Genomic DNA, 23827 nt, shown 5'->3' on the forward strand with positions numbered 1-23827 from the left:
TCATCTATATTCAGTCTGCAACACAGTCCTTTCAGCAGTTCCAAGAAGGCTCCACACTCATTTGCACCACTCAGGTGACCCTGAGCACACAGATAAACCTCAGGTGGCCTCAAGGACCCTCTAAAAGGATGCAAATGACCAGCTTTGTCTGCAAGGAGTATGAATCCTTCCATTCCCCACCATCCAAGTCAGAGCTGAAGAAGCTTCTTGGATGAGAAGTGAAACATCTTCAAAAAGAAAAAACAAGAAAGTCCAGTTGCCTCTTGAGAAAAAAGCACCTTTGGACAACCATGACCTGGATGACTGAGAATCTCGACAGATTTTTTAGCTATACAATTTGGGATGAGCACGCTTGGAATGGTGTGGGAGTAGGAATGGATTTCCAGAGGAAAAATTGCAGACTATAGGAACCATTTGCACCACTCAGATTATTATTATTATTATTATTTATTATATTTCTATACCGCCTTTCTCCCGTAGGACTCAAGGCAGTGTACAGTCAAGAAAAATATAGACACACAAACATCATAAAATTGCTAATTAAAATTGTTACTTGTTACTCAGATGACCCTGAGGACACAGATAAACCTCCAAGTGGCCTCAATGACCCTCTAAAAGGATGCAAAAGACCAGCTGTCTGCAAGGAGTATAAATCCTTCCATTCCCCACCATCCAGTCAGAGCTGAAGAAGCTTCTTGGATGAGAAGCGAAACGTCTTCAAAAGAAAAACAAAGAAAGTCCAGTTATGCCTCTTGGAAAAAAAAAAAACCAGCACCTTTGGGATGGTTGTCATTTCTACAAAATTTATTGCAGTGCAAAATAAGATATAATTCTGCCTTTTCCTCTTTCTCTTTTTTTTTTAAGGCTCAGGTTGAGGCAAAGAAAGAACATGAGGGAGCGATCCAGCTGCTAGAGGTAAGCCCAGTCTCTATTTTCTTCGCCTCTTGGAGATGCACGTAACCTCTGTATTTCAAAGTACAGGTAGTCCTCGACATACAACAGTTTATTTAGTGACTGTTCAAAGTTACAACGGCACAGGGAAAAAAGTGACCGGGTCGTTTTTCAAACTTACAACTGTTGCAGGATTCCCGAGGTCACATGATCGAAATTCAGACTCTTGGCCGCTGACTCATATTTATGACAGTCGCAGTGTCCGGAGGGGTCACGCAATCCTCTTTCGCGACCTTCTGATGAGCAAAGTCAGCGGGGAAGCCAGATTCGTTTAACAACCGGGCGATTCACTTAACAACTGCCGCCATTCACTGAACAAACGCGGCAAGCAAGATAGGGCAAAACTCATTTATTTTATTTTATTTATTTATTTTTTCAGATTTCTATACCGCCCTTCTCCTTTCGGACTCAGGGCGGTGAACAGCCAAAATAAAACATTTGTAGACAAAAGTTAAAATAGATTTAAAATAATTAAATAAATTTGGCCCATAATTTAAAACATTTCAATTAAAATCAATATCAAATTTTAAAAACCAACCATAAAATCAGGGCAGCCCGGCTAACTGAAAAAAGTAGGTTTTAAGGGCCCAATGAAAAGTCCGGAGGTCTGGGATCACTCGTATCTCTGGGGGTAGATTTTTCCAGAGGGTAGGTGCCACCACAGAGAAGGCTCTCCCCCTGGGGGTCGCCAGCCGGCATTGTCTGGCCAACGGCACCCTGAGGTGCAAACTTCTCGCTTAACGACAGAAACGTGGGGCTCCGTTGTGGTCCGAACCAGCTGAATACCATCTCTGGCCGTCAGTCACATTTTTCAGTGCTGTTGCAACTTTGAACAATCACTCAACGAACTGTTGTAAGTCGAGGAGTACCTGCACCCGGGGAATAAGCAAGCCTCAAACATGGAAGGCAGAGGAAGCTTGCAAAGAATGGAGAGCATAAATTTCTCAGTGTAGAAGATGGGAAAATAGTCCCATCAGGACAATTTTAGGATCTTCCTATTGCTAGCGAGACAGGGAAATCAGCAGAGGTGAACAATGTTAGCTTCTGGTTTTATTTCTGGTGGCTTCTACGTGCTTCGAACCAACGTCTGTGATTGTGAACTGCTGCAACCATGTGTTGTAGTTTTGTTTTAAAAAACAATTTGATACAGCTTTACCGGCAAAACGTTCCTGTGTGTTTTACTGTTACCGCCAAGTGTATTGTAAAGGTAAAGACAAAGGTTCCCCTCGCACATATGTGCTAGTCGTTCCTAACTCTAGGGGGCGGTGTTCATCTCCGTTTCAAAGCCGAAGGGCCAACGCTGTCCGAAGACGTCTCCGTGGTCATGTGGCCGGCATGACTCGATGCCAAAGGCGCACGGAACGCTGTTCCCTTCCCACCAAAGGTGGTCCCTATTTTCCTCCTTGCATTTTTTACCTGCTTTCGAACTGCTAGGTTGGCAGAAGCTGGGACAAGTCACGGGAGCTCACCCCGTTACGTGGCACTAGGGATTTGAACTGCTGAACTGCCAAGCTTTCAATTGACAAGCTCAGCGTCTTAGCCACTGAGCCACCGCATTGATTGACATTGATTGACAATGATTTAAAAACAAAAGAAAACAAGCGAAAAGTCATTTTTGGTGCTTGAGAAAGGAAATTAGTTCAGTCCCGAAAGGGAGGAGGGGTGTCTCTTATTAGGGTAAATGACTTTTCTTTTCTTTATCCTTTTCCCTTTTTTTTTTTTTTTTTTTTTTTTTTGCAATTCCGATTTCACCTGCCGTTTCCCTCCTCAGTGATTTCCGGATCGATCTGACACAGCTTGGGAGCCTATTAAATTTCCCCCCAGATGTGTTGGTTTAATTGGCCCGTCGAGATTGCAAATCAGCAACCATATCGATTTTTTCTCCCTGCCCTTGAAATATATTCCTTTTGATGCATGCTTTCCCCCCTCCCCTGCCCTTCTCTCCCCTCCCCCCATTTTTTTTAAAAAAAGCGTGGTAAGTGTACTAGCGGGCTAGTACCTATGTTACTGGCTGAAAACTGATTTCAAAGCTTGTGTTTGTGGCACTGGATGGGGTTGTGAAATTCCAGCACCTGCCGATTGATTGATTGATTGATTGATTGATTGATTGATTGATTGATTCGATTTATATGCCGCCCTTCTCCGGAGATTCAGGGCGGCTTACAATGCCTTAAGCAATAGCCTTCATACTTTTGTATATACCTGCTTAGTAGGGCTTTCGCCCCCCCCCCCCCCCAAAGCGGTGTTCTATTTTATACAAAGTCAGCTTATTGCCTCCACAATCCGGGTCCTCATTTTACCTACCTCGGAAGGATGGAAGGCTGAGTCAACCTTGAGCCTGGTGAGATTTGAACTCGCAGTAATTGCAGGCAGCTGATGTTACTTAACAGTACTTTAGTCTGCTGCGCCACCAAGGCTTTTTCCCAACTTGCAAACTGCAAGCCAGAAGATTCTTAGAGGCCGTTGTGTTAAAAGGCAGGAAAACGTTGACAAAAAGCTTTCCTGTCCGGAGCTCCAAGCAAGAGATCCTAGTACTGGTTTTGTATAGGTGAACTTTTTTGGCACCAAGTGCCGAAACGGGAGTGAGCGCATGTGCCGGAAAACGGAAGAGCAGCTACCTGATGCGCATGTGCGCGCCGGAAACATGATCTTCCAGTTTCCGGTGTGCACATGCGCAGCTGCCAGCTGATCTTCGTGCGCACAAGTGCACCAGAAACCAGAAGATGAGGTGGCCGGTGCACATGCACACGACGGAAACCGAATGATCACCTTCCCTGCGCACACATGAGCACCAGGTGGCTGCTTCCCATGCATGAAGACCAGCTGACTGGTGCACTGGAATCTGAAAGAACAATGGGTGATTGTTCGTGCCCGGAAACATGCCACTTTTTTTTTTTTTTTTTGCTTTAATTTGTATGCCGCCCTTCTCCGGAGACTCAGGGCGGCTTACAATATGCTCAGCAATAGCCTTTATACTTTTGTATATTTATACAAAGTCAGCTTATTGCCTCCACAAACTGGGTCCTCAATTTACCTACCTTAGAAAGGATGGAAGGCTGAGTCAACCTTGAGCCTGGCGAGATTCGAACTTACAGTAATTGCAAGCAGCAGATGTTAATCTGTTAATAACAGTGCTTTAGTCCACTGTACTACAGGCTCTTCCGGCACATGTGCCATAGGTTCACCATCATGGTCCTAGTATAAGGTTCTAGTACAGGGTTCGGCAACCTTAAACACTCAAAGAGCCATTTGGACCCGTTTCCCACAGAAAAGAAAACACCGGGAGCCACAAAACCGTTTTGACATCTAAAATGAAGATAACACTGAATATATCATTTTTTTACTTTTATGCTACCCTGTTTCCCCCAAAATAAGACATCCCCTGATAATATGGCCAATTGGTCTTTTGAGCGCATGGCAATAAGGCCAAGCGCTTATTTCAGGTTTCAAAAAAATATAAGACAGGGTCTTATTTTCGGGGAAACACGGTATGTATAAAAAAAACTATAGCGTGTTGCATTTATGAAATCAATGACCTGCTGCAGAGAAAACACATTTTTATTTCTGCATGCCACAAAAACATTTTGAACTCCAAGAAAAGCTCAATAAATCACGTGCCGGCAGGTGTCGCACATTGGCGGTTGTGACGCATATTTTGAGCGACAGGGAGCCGCAGCAGAGGGATGAAAGAGCCACATGCGGCTCCAGAGCCGCTGGTTGCAAACCCTTGCTCTAGTAAAAGGGCCACCAGGTAGTATCTTCTTCTATTCTTCCGCTCGGCAGGTTACAAAGTCAAGAGAGATGCCATGCAGTTGACCGTGGAGACTCTCAACCATCCATCTCATGGTTTGTCCCAAAGGGCCTTTTTCCAAAAGACAACTTGGCTTCCTTGATTTTCCTTTCACAAATTAGAATTAGAATTCTTTATTGGCCAAGTGTGATTAGACATACAAGAAATTTGTCTCTGGTGCATAAGCTCTCAATGTAGTGACAGATCATTATCACAGTCATTGTAAAAAGAAATTCATCATAAAAACATTAGATGCAACATGTAGTGATAGCAAAATGTTTTGCTTCTCATCCAAGATGCTTCTTTAGAACATCAGAGCTGAAGATGCTTCTTAGGGGGGTGGCATGATAGCAGTGTCCCAATATCTCAGGGGCTGCCACAAAGAAGAGGGAGTCCAGCTATTCTCCAAAGCACCTGAGGGTAGGACAAGAAGCAATGGGTGGAAATTAATCAAGGAGAGAAGCAACCTGGAAATAAGGAGAAATTTCCTGACAGTGAGAACAATTCATCAGTGGAACAACTTGCCACCAGAAGTTGTGGATGCTCCAACACTGGAAGTTTTTAAGAAGATGTTGGATAACCATTTGTCTGAAGTGGTGTAGGGTTTCCTGTCTAAGCAGGGGGTTGGACTAGAAGACCTCCAAGGTCCCTTCCAACTCTGTTATTCTGTTCTATTTTATTCTGTTTTTGGACAAGAAGTGAAACGTTTTCAAAGAAAAAACAATAAGAAAGTCCAGCTGCCTTTTAGAAAAAGCATTTTTGAGACATGACATCTAATTGATGGCCCAACTTTTTTTCACCAGTCACTCACGTAAAAAGTGTCTGAGGGCTTTGATCTCCCAGTTGAGGTCACCATTTTGGTTTCTTTGAACCACTACTTCTCCCTTCCCCGGATGTTCTTACTTAAAGTGGACTCCCCCCCCCCCCCCCGCTCATTTGAAGGCTGGTTTACTAATTATTATTTTTTTTTATTTGCTTTATATGCCGCCCTTCTCCGGAGACTCAGGGCGGCTTACAATGCGTTAAGCAATAGCCTTCATACTTTTGTATATTTATACAAAGTCAGCTTATTGCCCCCACAAACTGGGTCCTCATTTCACCTACCTTAGAAAGGATGGAAGGCTGAGTCAACCTTGAGCCTGGTAAGATTCGAACCTGCTGTAATTGCAGGCAGTTGTGTTAATAACAGGGTGCTTTAAACCACTATACTACCAAGGCTCCTGGTGGAATGGCTGCCACCTTCTCAGATAGCTCTTCATCCATCTGGCTGGCCTTTTTAGAAGGAGACAGTGAGAGCATCTTCCATGCTTCTTGAGGTATTCAGATAGCTTGCCAATCTACAACTTTAGGAACTTGGCATGGCATCCCTTGTTCACGTGGGAAAACTTCATTTTATTTTATTTTTTAGCAAAAGGGAGTGCATGGAAGGCAGTGCTGTCATTTCTACCCATCGGGTCGAACCTCAAGTTTGCATGGCTGTTTTCTCTGCGTCTTTCATCAACCTTGGTTTGAAGTTAACAGGAAGGTTTTCATTTGGGTGAGGAGGTGGGAACATTATGCCTTTGAGACTTTCCCAGATTTTGTCCAAACTCTTGTTCCCAAGATGCCTTGCAAGCTTATCAACCAGATAGGCAGCACCAAAGTTGAAAAGGAAGGAAGGAAGGAAGGAAGGAAGGAAGGAAGGAAGGAAGGAAGGAAGGAAGGAGAAAGAAAGAAAGAAAGAAAGAAAGAAAGAAAGAAAGAGGAAGGAAGGAAGGAAGGAAGGAAGGAAGGAAGGAAGGAAGGAAGGAAGGAAGGAAGGAAGGACCAAACAATTTCAGAAGCTCTGAAACAATTTCAGACTTGGAGTATAGACAGGTTTAATATATGTATTGCTTTGTTAGAGGATGTGTCTGTTGTTTGGCTGTGTTTTGGCTTTTTTGTAAATCTTTCTTTTAACGCACAACTTTTGTTTCCCATCCTGTGTCTTTGTTTTTTTTTCTCCTTCTATGTATTGCTTTGCTTCTCATCAAGATCACTTTGGACAGTATGCAGGTATTTTTAGATGGAGGGGAGAGGGAGGGAGGAGGGGGAAAAAATACCTTCTCTGGGTCTTCTTCTACCCAACCTCTACCAGATGGGCCCTTGTCAGATGCCCTGGGCCTGCCTTTGCATGGAACCCTAAACACGTTTGTTACCAAAAAAAAAAAGCATGTCGAATTGCTTGATGTGAATACTGGCGCATGGCTTGGTGGGATGTCCAAGCGAACGGGAGATCCTTCAGCCCATAAACCTCCAGGCCCAAAATGCTCTGTGTGTCAGGGTTCCGATGGATGCCCTAATTAAATCACGTTCGAGCCAAGCTTCAAAAGAAATCCAGTTATTTATTAGGAGCTTCATGTCGGCACGTTCCCAAGTGAAGCCAGCTCTGACCCTACGTAATTTACGCTCCAATTATGACACTGTTTCCCCCTTCCCCCCAGGGTGTGTCATCAATCACATTCGCCCAGGGAGCAATTTCGCGGGTTGTAGAGATCACTCCCCTCTGGCTGCTGTGGGTAACCCTGGGAGACAGCCTTGAGAGAGATAAGCGTGGAATGTGCATCTGTCTTTGGCTGCTGTGCAGTTTCACCAGTTCCCCATCCCCCTTGGCCTATGGCAACTTGAGTGCAAGCCAGGGTTGCTTTGTGAGTTGACATCATGACTAATAACATCTGGAGATCATCTGCTGGCGGGTTGGCCACTAATCCAAAGAGTGTGCGTTGGCAAAGCCCTGCAAAACTGTTCTCCATGCAAAGTAGAAAGTTTCTCGTGACTGTAGACGTTTGTCTGAATGTACAGTAGATGGTTCTTAACCCTAACCCTAACCCTAGCCAGAAGAGATTCTGGAAGGATCTTGAGTTTGGCTGTAGGGCTTCATAGAGCAGCTGGCAACTCGTAAGATGACTTTGATGAACCTTGAAAGACATTTAGGAACGTCAGACCTGGTTAGAACATTGCTAGGAGACTTCCTGAAATTGCCAGGGCTTAATCTAGATAGGTAATGGAAGGGTATGGAGACCTGTTGATCTCTTGTAGCAATTGTACAAGAGTGGTTTGGGGGCTACCATTCACCCACCATTGATGGAGGATGCTTTCAGCCATTTCTAGCACATTCAGTCCACATGTAACGATGGCAGTGACCCGTTTCAGCTTCCAGGTCATGCCTCTTTCTGGCACTTCACATTTGCCCCATCTGAGATCCTGTGGAACAATAGTTGCAATTCATGGATCTTCATGGAGACTAGGGACACTGTTGAAGAAGAGGTTGCATGGAAGTTTCAGTCTTTTTCAAGGCAAATTGTCAGGGTTCCAAGTAACACCCCCAAGGAAATAAGATCCCAAGGCTTGAAGTTCCTCAAAGTTCCATTTTATTAGAGGTGTCATATTGGCACATCTGGGAAAACCCGAATCTGAAAGCTTCCAGATTTTCCCCACCCAAAAGAAAGTTCAAGTCCCTGCCCAGCACCCACATGTCCATCACACGGTCCAATCAAAGCACCATCCCAACTGGAGATGCCTCCCAGTTCCAGCCCTCCAGGTGCAGGGCAAGATGTCCTTGAGTCTCTGAGAAAGGAATGTTATTTTGACTACATATCACCCATGCTCCATACAATCCCCCCTCCCAGTTTCCCACAGCAGTAAACGTGGCAGGCCTGAAGATCCAACGAAACAGATGGCTTCCAGGCCTGATACAAATGTGGTTCAACCAACAACTTTAGAAATGTTCTGCCCCAGCTTCGGATTCCCAGAGAATGTGACACACACCAAGCTTCGCAAACACTGTTTAATTCCAAACTCCTTTCAAGAATGCAGGCTTCCTGTGCAAAGGGTCCTTATCAAAGTTATTAAGACCAAAGTCCGACAAAGGTTGGCAACCAGCCCAGAAAACCAGATTTGAGAAGTCGCTCGCTCTCCAAGATGCTCTGTACTAATGAGACGTTGTTTCTAGCAAGAAAGCACTAGCTCCGTGCAACTTAAATAGGCTAAGGGAGTGGCCAATTATCCTCAAGCCCTACTCTCGAGTAGACCTCCTCCTCCTTTTGGCAGCCCTGCGTGCCCGAGCATTGAGGAGAGGCTCCTCCACTTCGCTCTCTCCACTGGAAGGAGCCTCTGGAGGTTCTGAAGGCCCTGGCTGAGTCTCTGCCTCTGGCACCACATCCTCTTCAGCCTCCTCGCTGTCCAACGCGAGCGCCGGCTACGCAGTGACACCACACCAGCCTCTTCGTCGTCGGGATCAGCCACAATCTGTGCAGGCCGCTGGCGGGCCACAACAAGAAAACAATTTAGTCCTAGATAGAGACACAAAGAAAATAAGGGGTCCAGAGGCCTCAACCATACAATGACGCTGACCGGTGACAGGGAGCTGCAGCAGAGGGATGAAAGAGCCACATGCAGCTCCAGAGCTGCGGGTTGCTGACCCCTGGTATGCATCTTTCCTGGGAAAGGATTTGGACAGGAAATTGCCAATTTTTTAGGGCTGAGGTTGGGAAACGTAGCGCTCCTTTGCTATCTCGATGTACCTTTGCCCTTTGACAAGTCTTGCAGTTCTTTTCTCCTCTCTGTTTGCCCAGGCCAAAGTTTGCGAGCTCGAAGAGAAATGTCGGACGCAGAGTGAGCAGTTCAACCTCCTGTCCAAGGAACTGGAAAAGTTTCGGCAACAAACTGGGAAGTTTGATCTTCTAGGTACTAACCTGTTGGCCTCCTCGGCTCTCCCGGGTTCTCCTAGCAAAACTTTAGCCCAATTGATGAACGGAATTGCCGCCTCTTTGGGTCAAGGTAAGAAGGAAGAGAGGAGGGGTCAACCTTACCAGGCAGATCAGACGAGAAACACGACTAAATGAGCTAATTCTACTTTATTGTAAGGCTATGTTGATATAATCTTAGAAATCTGAAAGTACAAGCCTACCACTGTCTCCTTTACAGCCTGAGCATCTAGGGAGGGTCCCTCCTGGGTTTCTTTCTCCACCCTTTCTGCAGTTGTGAGCTATGCTGTCTCAATAATAATAATAATAATAATAATAATAATAATAATAATAATAATAATAATAATAATAATAATAATAATTTGAGTACAGCAAAAACCACTGGGAACATCAGGTTGAGAAAGTTTTAGAGAATGAGAAACTCAAGATCTTGTGGGACTTTAGGATTCAGACTGACAGGCACTTGGTCCACAACACACCTGACATAACAATAGTTGAAAAGAAAAAAGTATGGTTCATTGACATTGCAATACCTGGTGATGCACGGATTGAAAATAAGCAGCAAGAAAAAAATCACAAAGTACCGGGACTTACAAATTGAAGTTGAGCGACTGTGGAAAAAGAAATCGTGTGTTGTCCAGATTGTAATTGGAGTCCTTGGAGCAATACCCAAAGGGTTACCTCGCTATTTAGAAATTCTAAATTTGCCGGACTTGAACATTTTGACTCTACAAAAAACCACCTTACTTGGAACAGCTTACATCCTCCGACGATACCTTAACAGTTCCTAGGTCCTTGGTTAGGACTCGAGCTGCTGAGCTATTAACCAGCCTCAAAGGCTGTGAATCTCACTAAAGATTAAATAATAATAATAATAATAATAATAATAATAATAATAATAACAACAACAACAACAACAACAACAACAACAACTTTATTGTCATTGTACGTGTATACACAGTATACCCATGCAACGAAATTCACTTAACACCCCAAGACCAGGTCCAACACACATAACAATCCCCAAACACACTCCCACCCACCACAATTCCCCACCCCTAAACCACCCAAACATCCACACAACAGACCAAGTAATACTGTCCAACAGCTCACCGATGGTGGCCCTTTAGTTCATTGTTGTGCAATTATAGCTCTGGGATAAAAACTATTCAGAAAACGTGTGGTCCAAGTTTTTATTGTTCTGTATCTTCTGCCAGAAGGCAACAGTCCAAAAAGATTGTAAGCAGGATGGGAAGAGTCTCTGAGAATGTTATGCAACTTCCTCAAACAGCGAGATGCGAAGATCTCGTCCAGGGCTGGTAGCTGGAGTCCGATGATATTCTGGGCAGTTTTAATGATTCTCTGTAGAGCTTTTGTGTCCGCTACAGAGCTGCTCCCATACCATGCAAGAATGCCGTATGTCAGGACGCCCTCAATGGTGCTGTGATAGTAGGACAGAAGTAGATGCTGAGATAGATTTATCTTCCTGAGCATTCTCAGGAAGTACAGCCTCTTCTGTGCCTTCTTCACAAGCATGTTAGCATTCATAGTCCATGAGAGGGCCTCCAAGATATAAATGCCCAGAAATTTAAAACTACCAACCCTCTCCACCTCCTCACCATTTATGTACAATGGTAAATGTACATCTCTCTTCCTCCTGAGCTCAATTATAAGTTCTTTAGTTTTTTTGTTGTTAAGTGTAAGATTACTATCTGATCATCCTCCTGGCAGCGTCTCTTGGCCCTGTCTTCCAGGGTCTTTCCCAGATACCATTATAGCTGTATGCTTTACAGCTTGAGAAACTAGGGAGGGTCCCTTCTAAGCCTCTTCCTCCATCCATTTTGCAGTTGTGGGCTAAGCGATCTCTTATCTGACCTATCCCCCTGGCAGCATCTCTTGGCCCTGTCTTCCAAGGTCTTTCCCGCATGCCATTATAGCCACTTGCTTTACAGATTGAGAAACTAGGGAGGGTTCCTTCTAAGCATCTATCTCCACCTGTTATGTTGCTCTGGGCTACGCTGTCTCTTATCTGTTCATCCCCTAGGCAGCATCTCTTCTCCCCATCTCCCAAAGTCTCTCCCACCAGCCATCACAGCCATTTCTTTACAGCCCAAGAAACTAGGGAGGGTCCCTTCTGAGCCTCTTACCTTGCCCATTACCCATCTGTGGGCTAAGCAATCCCTTATCTCCCTGATGGCGAACCTATGGCATGATTGCCAAAGGTGACATGCAGAACCCTCTCTGTGGGCATATGTGCCATTACATTACTCCTCTGGTTTCCGGCACGCACATGTGTGCCAGCCAGCTGATCTTCATGCATGCCAGAGCCCCAGAAACCCAAAAAGCTTTTGGCCGGCATGCACATGTCTTTGAGGTCTTTGAATTTCCGGGTCTCCAGTGCGTGCATTCCAGTTTGGGCACTTGATGCCGAAAAGGTTCACCATCACTGCCTTATCTGATTGTTCCTAGGCAGCATCTCTGTTCTTCATCTGTCACGTGGTCATTCCCACATACTGTTACCTCAGGTCATCTGATCCCAGGAGGAATGATCCTTCTAAATGTTTTCTAAAGATCCTTTTAATAATAATAAAAAAAAGGAGAATACCTTGTGGCAGAAGAAAACGTCAGGCAGATCCAACATAATTTTTATTGGCAAGAACGCCTCTGGGGGCACCCCAGCTGGCATTGTGAGAGGATAAACACAATCGATGTTTTGTACATCAGTCATTTGTTCACCCGTGCTGAAACGAAGGTGAAAAGTAAGATGTGGTCATCGACAGTATATCTTCTCCAAGCTTGTCTCCAAGGAAATGGAGAAACGTAAGTTCTCAACTGTGTAATTGGCTTCAAATTTCTAAAATTGCCTGTCAAGTAACCTCTAGAATGTTTTGTAAACTCTGCCCTGTTGTGACTTGTAAGACACCAAATTAAATCAACTTTATCCGGCTGGGAAACCCATTTTTCTCTTCTCCTGGAAAACCCGGATGGAATTCAGGTTACAGAACTTCTCTTCAGGTTGATCTCTGCTTGATGTAAGGAAGTGACAGGCTGTGGAACTAAAAACAGAACTATTAGCATTCATGTAACAGAGAGGAACAAGGGTTTTCGGAAAGGAAAATCGTGTCATATGTCTAAAATCATTTTTAAGAGTCATATCGAAATTGAGTAGCTATGGTTGCCTGGCTTATTTTAATGACTCAGAGTACTTCTGACAGTTTGATAGTTACAGTTCTTTTAAATGTGATCTTTTAGACTAGAGGAAAGGTTGTTTCTAGGCAACTTAGCGAGTTATAGTAAGAAAAATAGTAAGTTAAAATTGAATTGCATGGAGATATTGTTTACCTAAAGGTAAAGTGATGCTGTGGCTCAGTGGCTAAGATGCTGAGCTTGTCGATCGAAAGGTCAGCAGTTCAGAGGTTCAAATCCCTAGTGCCGCGTGACAGAGTGAGCTCCTGTGACTTGTCCCAGCTTCTGCCAACCTAGCAGTTCGAAACCAGGTAAAAAATGCAAGTAGAAAAATAGGGGCCACCTTTGGTGGGAAGGGAGCAGCGTTCCGTGCGCCTCTGGCGTTGAGTCATGCCGGCCACATGACCACGGAGACGTCTTCGGATAGCGCTGGCTCTTCGGCTTTGAAACGGAGATAGGCACCGCCCCCTAGAGTTGGGAACGACTAGCACATATGTGCGAGGGGAAGCTTTATTGTTTACCTGGATGAATGTTTAAACCAGCTTTTTCCAATCCACCCATCATTCCCGTTCTGCTTATCCTACAATTCTTAGTATCCTTGACATGTTAGTTTTAAGACATAATAAAAACAATCATTGTAATAACCATCTTGCTTGGAAATGCCTATATTCTTAGATGCTACCTCAATAATAGTTGGCTAGGACTTGAATTGTTAAACTTCATCATAATAACCACTTGAACACTATCGGCATTGATAATCAGTCAGTTGCAAAAGGCAACCTTAGTTGGAACAGCTTACATGCCGCAACAAGACTTTCCATACCATCTGCCTATCCCAGATCCTTGGGGAGACATGATAGGGTGAACAAACATGCCAAATTCAGTCTAAACAAACAACTAAACAGCAGGCTGGCTGGGGAATTCTGGGAGTTGAAGTTCACCTATCTTAAAGTCGCCAAAGGTCGAGGAACGCTGGTTTAGAATTCCGAATTGCGCATCTGGATATGTTGATTGGCTTCAACTCAGGCTCAGACTTAACCCAGACAAGACCGAGTGGCTGTGGGTATTGCCTCCTAAAGACTATGTTGATTGTCCATCCTTGGTTCTGGGGTGGGGGTGGGGAGAAATTGTCCCCCTCAGAACGGGCTCGCAATTTGGGTGTCCTCCTAGACTCACAGCTAAGATTAGAGCAACATCTGGCAGCTGTGGCGAGGGGGACCTTTGCACAGGTTCGCCTGGTGCACCAATTGCGACTCTACTTGGATCAGGAGGCTCTCCTCACAGTCACTCATGCCCTTGTCATCTCACGGTTAGATTATTGCAACGCGATCTACATGGGGCTACCCTTGAAAAGTGTTCGGAGACTACAGTTGGTCCAGAACGGAGCCGCACGAGCTGTCGTGGGTGCACCTAGGTACACCCACATTACACCAATTCTCTGCAAGCTGCACTGGCTCCCTATTGATCTCCGGTCACAATTCAAGGTGTTGGTTATTACCTTTAAAGCCCTACATGGCTCAGGGCCAGGTTATCTATGCCTTTTGCCGCATAGCTCCCAGCGATCGGTAAGATCCCACAGAGTTGGTCTCCTCCGGGTCCCGTCAGCTAAACAATGCCAACTGGCGGGCCCGCGGGGGAGGGCCTTCTCTGTGGCTGCCCCAGCTCTCTGGAACCAGTTACCTCCTGAGGTCCAGACCATCCCCACCCTATTGGCCTTCCGGAAAGCGGTGAAGACCTGTCTTTTCCGTCAGGCCTGGGGCCGTTGATCTCGCTCTTGTGATCTGGCGAGATCCAGCCATGAATGGCGTGAATGAGTTTTTAATGTTTTTAATTTTTAAATGTTTTTTATAATGATTTTTTAAAATGTATTGTGAGCTGCCCTGAGTCTTCAGAGAGGGGCAGCATTTAAATTGAATAAATTAAATTAAATTAAATTAAATTAAATTAAATAATTAAATTAAATTAAATTAAATTAAATTAAATTAAATTAAATTAAATTAAATTAAATTAAATTAAATTAAATTAATTAAATTTTCAATTCAATTCAATTCAATTCAATTCAATTCAAAACAAGCATATACCATATTTTTCGGACTATAAGACTCACCGGAGTATAAGACGCTCCCCCAATCAGCTGCTCCCGGAGGTGAATTTTAGCAACAGGTTCGTTGGTTGTCAGCTCTGTACCTTGCTTTTTCAGCCTCTGAAACCTCTGTTTCAGAGGCTTTTTTTCTGAAGCTTTGTTTTGGAGGCTTTTTTTTCTGAAGTTCCGTTTCAGAGGCTTTTTTTCTGAACCTCCGTTTTGGAGGCTTTTTTTTTTTAAGCTTCATTTCGGAGGCTTTTTTCAGCCTCTGAAATCTCCATTTGAAAGACTGGGTGGGGCTACATTCGGAGTATAAGACACACCCAGATTTTCACCCTCTTTTTTGGGGGAAAAAGGTGTGTCTTATACTCCGAAAAATATGGTAATTTGTTTTGGTGTTTGTGCCAATCCAAGAAACAAACATTAACAGAACAGACAGATTAACAGAGTTGGAAGGGACCTTGAAGGTCATCTAGTCCAACCCCCCGCCCAAGCAGACTCTACACCATTTCTGAGAGATGGCTGTCCAGTCTCTTCTTGAAAGCTTCCAGTGATGAAGCTCCCACAACTTCTGAAGGCAGCTTCTGTTCCATCGGTTGATTGCTCTCACTGTCAGAAAATTTCTCCTTATTTCCAGGTTGAATCTCTCCTTGTTCAGTTTCCATCCATTATTCCTTGTCTGGCCTTCAGGTGCTTTGGAAAATAGCTTGATCCCTTCCTCTCTATGGCAGCCCCTCAAATATAGGAAGATGCTATCCTGTCTCCCCTGGTCCTTCCTTCACTAGACTAGGCAGGCCCAGTTCCTGCAACCGTTCATCGTATATTTTAGCCTCCAGTCGTCCCCTAATCAAAAGCAAAGGCAGATTGGGATACAAGCTGTACAAATGAAAACTCAGAAGCTACTGAGAATGGACCTTGGGAGCATCAGCGTTGTTTTAACCTGTGCAATCACTGTAATTAAATACAGAGGGCAGCAAGATGCATTTACTCAAGGATCTAGTGGAGCTCATAACTGACGGATCGAAACCAATATGACTCGCCTTGCATAAATGCTCTTTTAAGTGCCAGCGGTTAATATGTGCTTGGAGAGCTTTAAATTAAGTCTATCACACCGGAAGCCTTTTCTTTTCACGTAGCTTTGTTTTGACGAAGTCTTCTTCTCTCTTTGTGAGTGGTTTGTTTGTTGAGCTGTTTGCTTGGAATTTGCTTACCAGTCGTCCGGATTTTTTGCATGGCCACTTCTGAGTTCTGTATTGCTTGTTCTTGCTTTTATATCGCACCTTGCTCTCCCCGAGGAACGTTGAGTATTTTTATCTTAACTTTTGATGGCATTGGGTTATATTTAGGATCGTATTCTCAAGAGATGAAAAAAAATGACACCCCCCCCCCCCGAAAATAAGCCCTCCCAAAAAATATTTAAACACAAGCGCAGTCAGTCCCCGTCATTTCCTCTGGTTAGGGAGACAGAGCTGGAAATCAGGTAAGATGGCAAGTAGAGCCCCGTCTTGCTTCACGTGCCCAAAAATAATAAGATCTCCCCAAAAATAAGGCCAATCGCTTATTTTGGGGTTAAAAAAAATATAAGACTGGGTCTTATTTTTGGGGAAACACGGTAGAGGTGGAGCTCTTGCCTCACAATCAGGGGGCTTGTGAGTTCGATCCCTGGTAGCAGCAGATATTTCTCTCTCCGGGCACGATGAGTAAATATCAGCTGCGAACTCTGCATTGGCAACAGGGAAGGGCATCCGGTCAGTAAACACTCAGCTCCATTCAGTTGCCCCGACTCCACCCCGATGCAAGGGATTACAGGATCATTAAAAGACAACAACAACAACAAAAAACAGTGTTGGAAGGGAGTGGGGTTTGCAGAGAAGAAGAGGAGGAGGAAGGGGAGGAGGGAGGAAGAGGAAGCAAAGGAGGAAGATGAAGAGGAGGAGACATTAACTTGAACTATACTTTGTTTTGTTTTGTTTTTTGGAAGTTTTATTCAATTTGGATGTTGCCCAATTCTGGATTAATCCAGTTGGTTTCTATAATAAATACATAAAGGCAAACTTTCTCATTGCATGCAATGAGAAAGATGGCGTCTGTTATTTCAGAATCTCCCAAGGTCGTTCCTACATTCGTTATTGTAATTGCCTGTTCAGCTGCAATGGCTGCAGGATAACTAGTGTGACATTCAGTTGTGTGGTTGCTTTTTTCCATGCAGATCATGAAAGTCCCTCCCGAGGCCAGTTTGTGATCTCTGAGTATACACATCCCCTGCAGCTGTCTGGTGACAAACCAGAACAACTCTCCATCAAACCAGCTTTCCTCGTCCGCTCGCGTTCTGGCATCCCAAGATGCAGATTTGAATCAGGCGTACGTAGACGATATACCTTCCTTGACTGCAAGCAAGTGGCTTTGCTGAAAATGAATGATAATAGAGACAGTAAACGGATAGAAGAGAATACGGGTAGCTCAGGGTTGAACTGTGGGGTCCTTAGTGACCTCTGAGCTTGGTGGTTTCCTTGCAGATGTTTCATTATCTAAGTAGGGAACATCATCAGTGCTAGAAGGGGGTGGGGATTGAGAGGAGGAGGAGGAGGAAGAAGACTGTGGTCTGCGGTGCTCTTGGAGACTGGTCGTTTTCTTGCAGACGTCTCATTATCCAACCAGGTAACATCATCAGTGCTAGAAGGGAGTGGGGTTTGCTTTATATAAGAACCTTGCCCTGTCAGTGTTGATGGGAGTGATCTTGGTGGTTCCTTAATTAGGCTGCTGTTTACAGTTTGTTAGTCTAAACTAGTAGTTCCTTGATTGGGTATTATTCATTGCTTGTACATAAACAGAGACCAAACCCTTCCCTTCTAGCACTGATGATGTTACCTAGTTTGGTGATGAAACGTCTGCAGGAAAGCCACCAAACTCAGAGAGCACCAAGGACCTTACAAGCAGTAAATAGTGCTTAATACCTTAATTTAATGTAATCTGTGTCTCTGTTGATGAATGTTCATGAAACTTTCACACACAGAAGATTCAAGCAGTACTTCTCAGAATGGCTGATGAATCAGCAACAAAAAGCCTCCATCCAGTTGACGGTTCGGTCCGTGACCGAATTAGTGAGGAAATGTGCGGAAACAGGATTATCTTCTCATTCCTCAAAGTGGCTTTCTGCTTCCAAAATTAGTTGCCCATAAGGGTTGTGTCAATACTTTGAATAGCCAAGAAGTAGATGCAGACAGTGATAAGGATCCGAGAGAGGAATATGGGAGGCAAGTCAAAAAAAAGCCTAGCAATTAAAGTATTGAAGCGGTCAAGAGATGATGGATAGATGATTTCTCTTTTTTTGTTGTTGTTCTGATTTGCTTTTCTTTCTCTTTCCTTTTTGTTTTTAGGTAGGTGACATGATTAGAAGTTAGGTAGGATAGAAAGAAAACCTCTTTTAATAAAAGGGTGACATGACTAAAATAAGAATAAGAGACAGAAATAAGAGAAAGGGGGAATATTAGTGTATACACATAATAAAATAAAAGCCATAACAAGAGAAAACATGGAATAATTGAATAATGACAGACTGTAACCTAATATGCATGGTTATTAGAAACATATAAGTTGGTTGAATGTAATAACTATGATTAATTTTACTAGTTTTATTTGTATTAGATTGTATGACACGCAGGTGCCACACTGTTCACGCATGGATACGTATCTATAAAACAAAATAAAAAACTCAAAACAAAAAAAAAGTTGTGTCAGTTATAAGCTAAATGGATGGGGCGAGTCTCTTACATTGCAACATTTAGCAATTCTCTTTGCTAGGAAAAAAATAATAATTCTCCAGGCTCTGAATGCCTATTGTCCATCTCATCCATTTTTAAAGCTTAGAAGAATGATTCAGAAGAAAAGTCACCAATTTATGGCCAGTGCAATTTGTTTTAGCACATTTCTTTTTTTTTTTTTTAATTTATTTATAAAGTTTTTATTTTTATTTTTCATAAACACATTTACATGTACGGTCAATTCCATCATTTTTCATTCTTTTAACTTTCATTTTTCATTTTTACTTTTTCGGGGCTGCTCTTTTACCCTTTACCTTTACTCCAACTTTCTTCTTCTCCTCTCCTTCTCTTCCTTCCGGTTTCTCCTCCTACTTCCTTCGTTCTTCCTCTCCTTCTCTTTCCTACTTCCCCTTTTCTTCCCCCACTCCTCTCTTCTTCCCCACTTCCAACCTTCTCCTCTACTCCTCTTTCCACTCCCTCTTCTTCCTCTCCTTTTCCCTTTCTTCTTTCTCCTCTCCTCTCCTCTCTTCTCCCTTCCTCTCTCTACTCCTTCCCCTCTCTCCTGTTGTTTCCCTTTTCAGTTCAATCTAAAGTGGTTTTAGCACATTTCTATTTCTTATTAGCACCTCTGCATGGGCTACTGTGTTTAATTTCTCTGCGTCTGTCTTTGAAATTATCACTTTCCTAAATATATAAGATGGTCTTCATGCATGCTTAATCTCTCCTGAGACACGGTTTGGTGGCTTTTCCCCCCTTTTCTTTGATGTTAAGAGGAATCCCATTTTGTGTAAGTTGACGTGTGTAGGTGGACAACTCATCCTGTTTAATATCTTGTTCGTGTTCTTGTTGCAGATGGAGAACGAACGGAATTCTAATACCTCAAAGCAGAGATATTCGGGGAAAGTCCGCCTTTGCATTGCCCGATACAGGTAATACGGCCTTGTCCAATAAACACTTTCAACCTTAAATTTGTGCCAGTTTTAAATGCTTGATTTGAAAGTTGAAACGGAGAGGCACGTAGCTGCCAAAGTTTTATACTTGACACTGAGCTTGTCAGCTGACAGACCAGTTCGAGACCCAAGCTTTGCGCGATGGGGCGAGCTCCCATTACTTGCCCCGGCTCCTGCCCATCGAGCAGTTCAAGAGCATGCAAATGCAAGTAGATAAAGAAGGTAGCACTTCGGTGGGGAGGTAAAAGTGTTTTGTGCGCCTTTCTTGTATAGTCATGTTGGCCACATGACCACGGAAATTATCTTCAGATAACGCTGCCTCCCCTGGCCAAGAAACAGAGCTGAGCACTGCCTCCTGACATGACTGGACAGGAGAAATTTTTACCTTTACCCAGTGGTAGGATTCAACAGATTTAACAAGCCCTGCCCCACCCCCACATGCACTCTGTTTTGGGCCTAGGAGGCCTCCCTGAAGCCTCCTGGGAGCGAAAACAGGCCACCGGGGGGGGGGGGAGAGCGTGCCGCACACAAACACCTGCGCCCCGTTTTGGGCCTAGTACGCCTCCCTAGACTTACCTGGGAGCCAAAATGGGGAGCATGGGGACTCCTGGAAGGGGAAGGGAGGGGAAGAGAGGGGTGGGGCAATTTAACTACCGGTTCACCCGAACTGACCCGAACCGGCTGAATCCCACCACTGCCTTTACCTCCTCGTGAAAGATTCTGAGGACGAATCACAATCTTGTGTTTTCCTTCAGTTACAACCCATTTGACGGGCCAAATGAAAACCCCGAGGCAGAACTTCCTCTCACCGCTGGAAAATATCTCTATGTGTACGGAGATATGGATGAAGATGGCTTTTTTGAAGGTTTGTGGGAGATGGGGGGAGCCCTAGCAGTCCCTTGGTTTAAATATTTTTCTTTTATTGACCTAGCACCGCCCTTGAGATACATGGGAGCTTGGTGGCCGCTCATCTTAAGCACGTCACTTAGTTTATGCGATGAATGGTTGAGTCTATCTCAAGTCTAAAAAGAGAAGGACTAGGGGAGGGGTGACTTGACAGCAGTCTTCCAGGACTTGAGGGGTTCTCACAGAGAAGAGGGGGTTCACTTATTCTGTAGGACACCAGAGGGTAGGACTAGAAGTTAGAGGTGGAAGACCCATGAAAGAGAGAACAAAACTAGAAGTAAGGAGAAGTTTTCAGACACTTAAGAACAATTAATCCATGGAATAGCTTGCCTTCTGGAGTTGTGGGCGCTCCATTGCTGGAGGTTTTCAAAAATAGACTGGACAACCCTTTGACGGGGAAGGTTTAAGGTTCCTGCCTTCAGCAGGGATTGGATTTAGAAGACTTCAAAGATCCCTTCCAGCCTGATAATTCTAGGTTCTACTCTAATATTTTGATAAGAAGCACCCCTGATTTCTATCACCAGCAACAATTTAAGTCGGGGATCTCCAACCTTGGCAACTTTAAGACTAAGCAAAGCTGGCTGAGGAACTCTGGGAATTGAAGTTCACAAGTCTTAAAGTTGCCACGGGGATCTCCAACCTTGGCAACTTTAAGACTAAGCAAAGCTGGCTGAGGAACTCTGGGAATTGAAGTTCACAAGTCTTAAAGTTGCCAAGGTTGGAGACCCCTGCTTTAAATAACTAATACTCTCTCAAGATTTCATTGAAGCTCTTAAAGTTGCCAACCTTGGAGAACCCTGCAGTAGCAATAGCACTTAGACTTATATACCGCTTTCTAAGCGGTTTACAGAGTCAGCCTCTTGCCCCCAACAATCTGGGTCCTCATTTTATCCACCTCGGAAGGATGGAAGGCTGAGTCAACCTTGAGTTGGTCGGGATTGAACTCCTGGCAGCCAGCAGAATTAGGCTGCAATACTGCCTTCGAACCACCATGGATGGATGGATGGATGGAAGGAAGGAAGGAAGGAAGGAAGGAAGGAAGGAAGGAAGGAAGGAAGGAAGGAAGGGGAGAGAGAGAGAGAAAAGGAAGAGCAATAGCACTTAGACTTATATACTGCTTCACAGTGCTTTTACAGCCCTTCTCTAAGTGATTTTCAGAATCAGCCTATTATCCCCAACAATCTGGGTCCTCATTTAACCCACTTTGGAAGGATGGAGGCTGAGTCAACCAGTCAGGACTGAACTCCTGGCAGTTGGCAGAATTAGCCTGCAATGCTGCATTCTAACCACTGCGCACCATGGAAGGGAGGGAGGGAGGGAGGGAGGGAGGGAGGGAGGAAGGAAGGAAGGAGAAAAGGAGAAGCAATAGCCCTTAGATTTATAGAACACTTCACAGTGCTTTTACAGCCCCTCTCTAAGTGGCCCACCTCGGAAGGATGGAAGGCTGAGTCAACCTTGAGCCTGGTGAGATTTGAACTGCAGGCAGCCAGCAGTCAGCAGAAGTAGCCTGGCGTACTGCACTCTTAACCACTGCACCACTGCGGCTCACAAAAGTACCCTTATGAAACAATTAGTAGATGACTCTTAACTGGGAGAGGGGATGGACATGTTCTGGGAACACAACTGGTACGTGTCTTCCTTTTCTCATATCTCTTTTCTCCCCCAAGGTGAACTTCTAGATGGACAGAGAGGCCTGGTTCCATCCAACTTTGTGGATTTTGTGCAGGATGAGTCTCGTTTATCCAGCGGGTTGGGCGGCGAGCCAGAACAGAATGTCCTCAATCAGAGTAGTCACCTGGTCGAAGGAGAAGGTCTCCAGGATACCAATTTACCGGCCCAGTTAAATGCCGGCGTCCTCAACAATGGTGCAGGAACTCTGGATGTGAACATTGACGAAATTGGAGAAAACATTGTGCCTTACCCTAGGAAAATAACCCTTATCAAACAATTAGCCAAAAGTGTCATTGTGGGCTGGGAATCTCCAGTCGTGCCACCTGGATGGGGAACCATCCATAGCTACAACGTCTTGGTAGACAAGGAAGTACGCATGAACGTCCCCTTGGGGAGCAAAACAAAAGCTCTCATAGAAAAATTGAACATCGCGACTTGCACTTATCAGATATCCGTTCAAAGCGTCACCAGCCGGGGGAATTCCGACGAACTGCAGTGCACCTTGTTGGTCGGGAAAGATGTCATCGTGGCACCTTCGCACCTTAAGGTCGACAGTGTCACCCAGATTTCGGCGGAGATCAGCTGGCTCCCCACGAACAGCAACTACAGTCACGTCATCTTCCTCAACGAAGAGGAATTCGACATTGTCCGGGCTGCCACCTACAAGTATCAGTTTTTTAACTTGAAACCCAACATGGCCTACAAGGTTAAAGTTTTGGCCAAGCCCCATCAGATGCCCTGGCAGCTGCCTTTGGAGCAACGCGAGAAAAAGGAAGCTTTCATAGAATTTGCGACCTTGCCAGCAGGTAGGCCTTGAGTCTCACAAAGACCCCTCCTCCTCCTCCTCCTCCCTTCTAGCACTGATGGTATTACATAGTTGGGTAATGAAACATCTGCAAGAAAGCAACCAACCTCAGAGAGCACCACCGAAGACCAGCAGGTAGGCCTTGAGTCTCACAAAGACCCCACAGTTGTTGTCCTTGTCCTCCTCGTCCTCGTCCTCCTCGTCCTCCTCCACTGAAGATATTACCTAGTTGGGTAATTGTTAAGGATATTGTTGTTGTGTTACCAACCAGCAGAGTGTAGAGCACAGAGAAACGTTGCTGAGAGCAATGAATAAGAGATGTGCAAACTGGTTTATCAAAAGTTTACTTTATAGTGAAAAAACAATCTCATAGTCTTTAAATCAATCCAAGTCTTTGCTAGTTAAATCAGTCCAGTGATACAAAAACTCTTCTTACCACATAAACAGTAGTTGGTTAGAATAGCAAGTTCACTCTGGTCCACAAACCACGATGGTAGCAGATCCATCCAACCGATGATAGCACAATGGTTGCAACTCCACACACAATGGTAGCTTATCATCAACTGAATAGTTACAGTACCTTTCTTAAATACATTCACAACTATTTACAGCATGACTCAGCATTACAATGACTCAGCAGTAAAACTTTAAAGTCACACAATACATATTCATATTAAAGTCACAGAACACATATATTGCCTGGACAACTTTTTAGGCTCAAACCATATCCTAACAGTAATGAAATGTCTGCAAGAAAACAACCAATCAGTTGAAGAGGTTGTAAAAAAATGCTTTTAAAAGCCTCTGATGATCAGGCAACTCAGCTGGGATCATCAGAGCTTTTTAAAAGCATTTTTTCCTACAATCTCTTCGGCCGAAGAGGTTGTAGAAAAAAATGCTTTTAAAAATTAAAAAAAAAGCCTCTGCTGATTGCGCGGCTCAGCTGGGCATGGAGGGTGGGCAGAGATTTTTGCTACCGGTTCTCCGAATCGCCCGCCGC

At 44.4% G+C, this 23827-nt stretch overlaps 1 protein-coding gene across 10 annotated transcripts in view; it reads left to right on the forward strand.

Annotated features, from left to right (window-relative positions):
- RIMBP2 (RIMS binding protein 2) overlaps window positions 1-23827 on the forward strand; it is a 127423-nt gene that overhangs the window by 69688 nt on the left and 33908 nt on the right. For 4 of the 10 annotated variants that reach the window (XM_087880591.1, XM_087880596.1, XM_087880590.1 and 1 more), the window contains exons 5-11: window positions 865-915; window positions 6755-6775; window positions 9334-9538; window positions 16944-17095; window positions 19348-19424; window positions 20201-20310; window positions 22019-22828. In XM_087880591.1, coding sequence (XP_087736717.1) covers window positions 865-915; window positions 6755-6775; window positions 9334-9538; window positions 16944-17095; window positions 19348-19424; window positions 20201-20310; window positions 22019-22828 — 1426 coding nt within the window. Of the gene's footprint in view, window positions 1-864; window positions 916-6754; window positions 6776-9307; window positions 9539-16943; window positions 17096-19347; window positions 19425-20200; window positions 20311-22018; window positions 22829-23827 lie in introns of all 10 variants that reach the window. The other 6 variants (XM_034406130.3, XM_087880593.1, XM_034406133.3 and 3 more) reach the window with 4 other exon arrangements.

The sequence above is a fragment of the Pantherophis guttatus genome, chromosome 17 (assembly GCF_059756535.1).
Source record: "Pantherophis guttatus breed Tessera chromosome 17, ASM5975653v1, whole genome shotgun sequence".
In the NCBI taxonomy this organism is placed as follows: Eukaryota; Metazoa; Chordata; class Lepidosauria; order Squamata; family Colubridae; genus Pantherophis; species Pantherophis guttatus.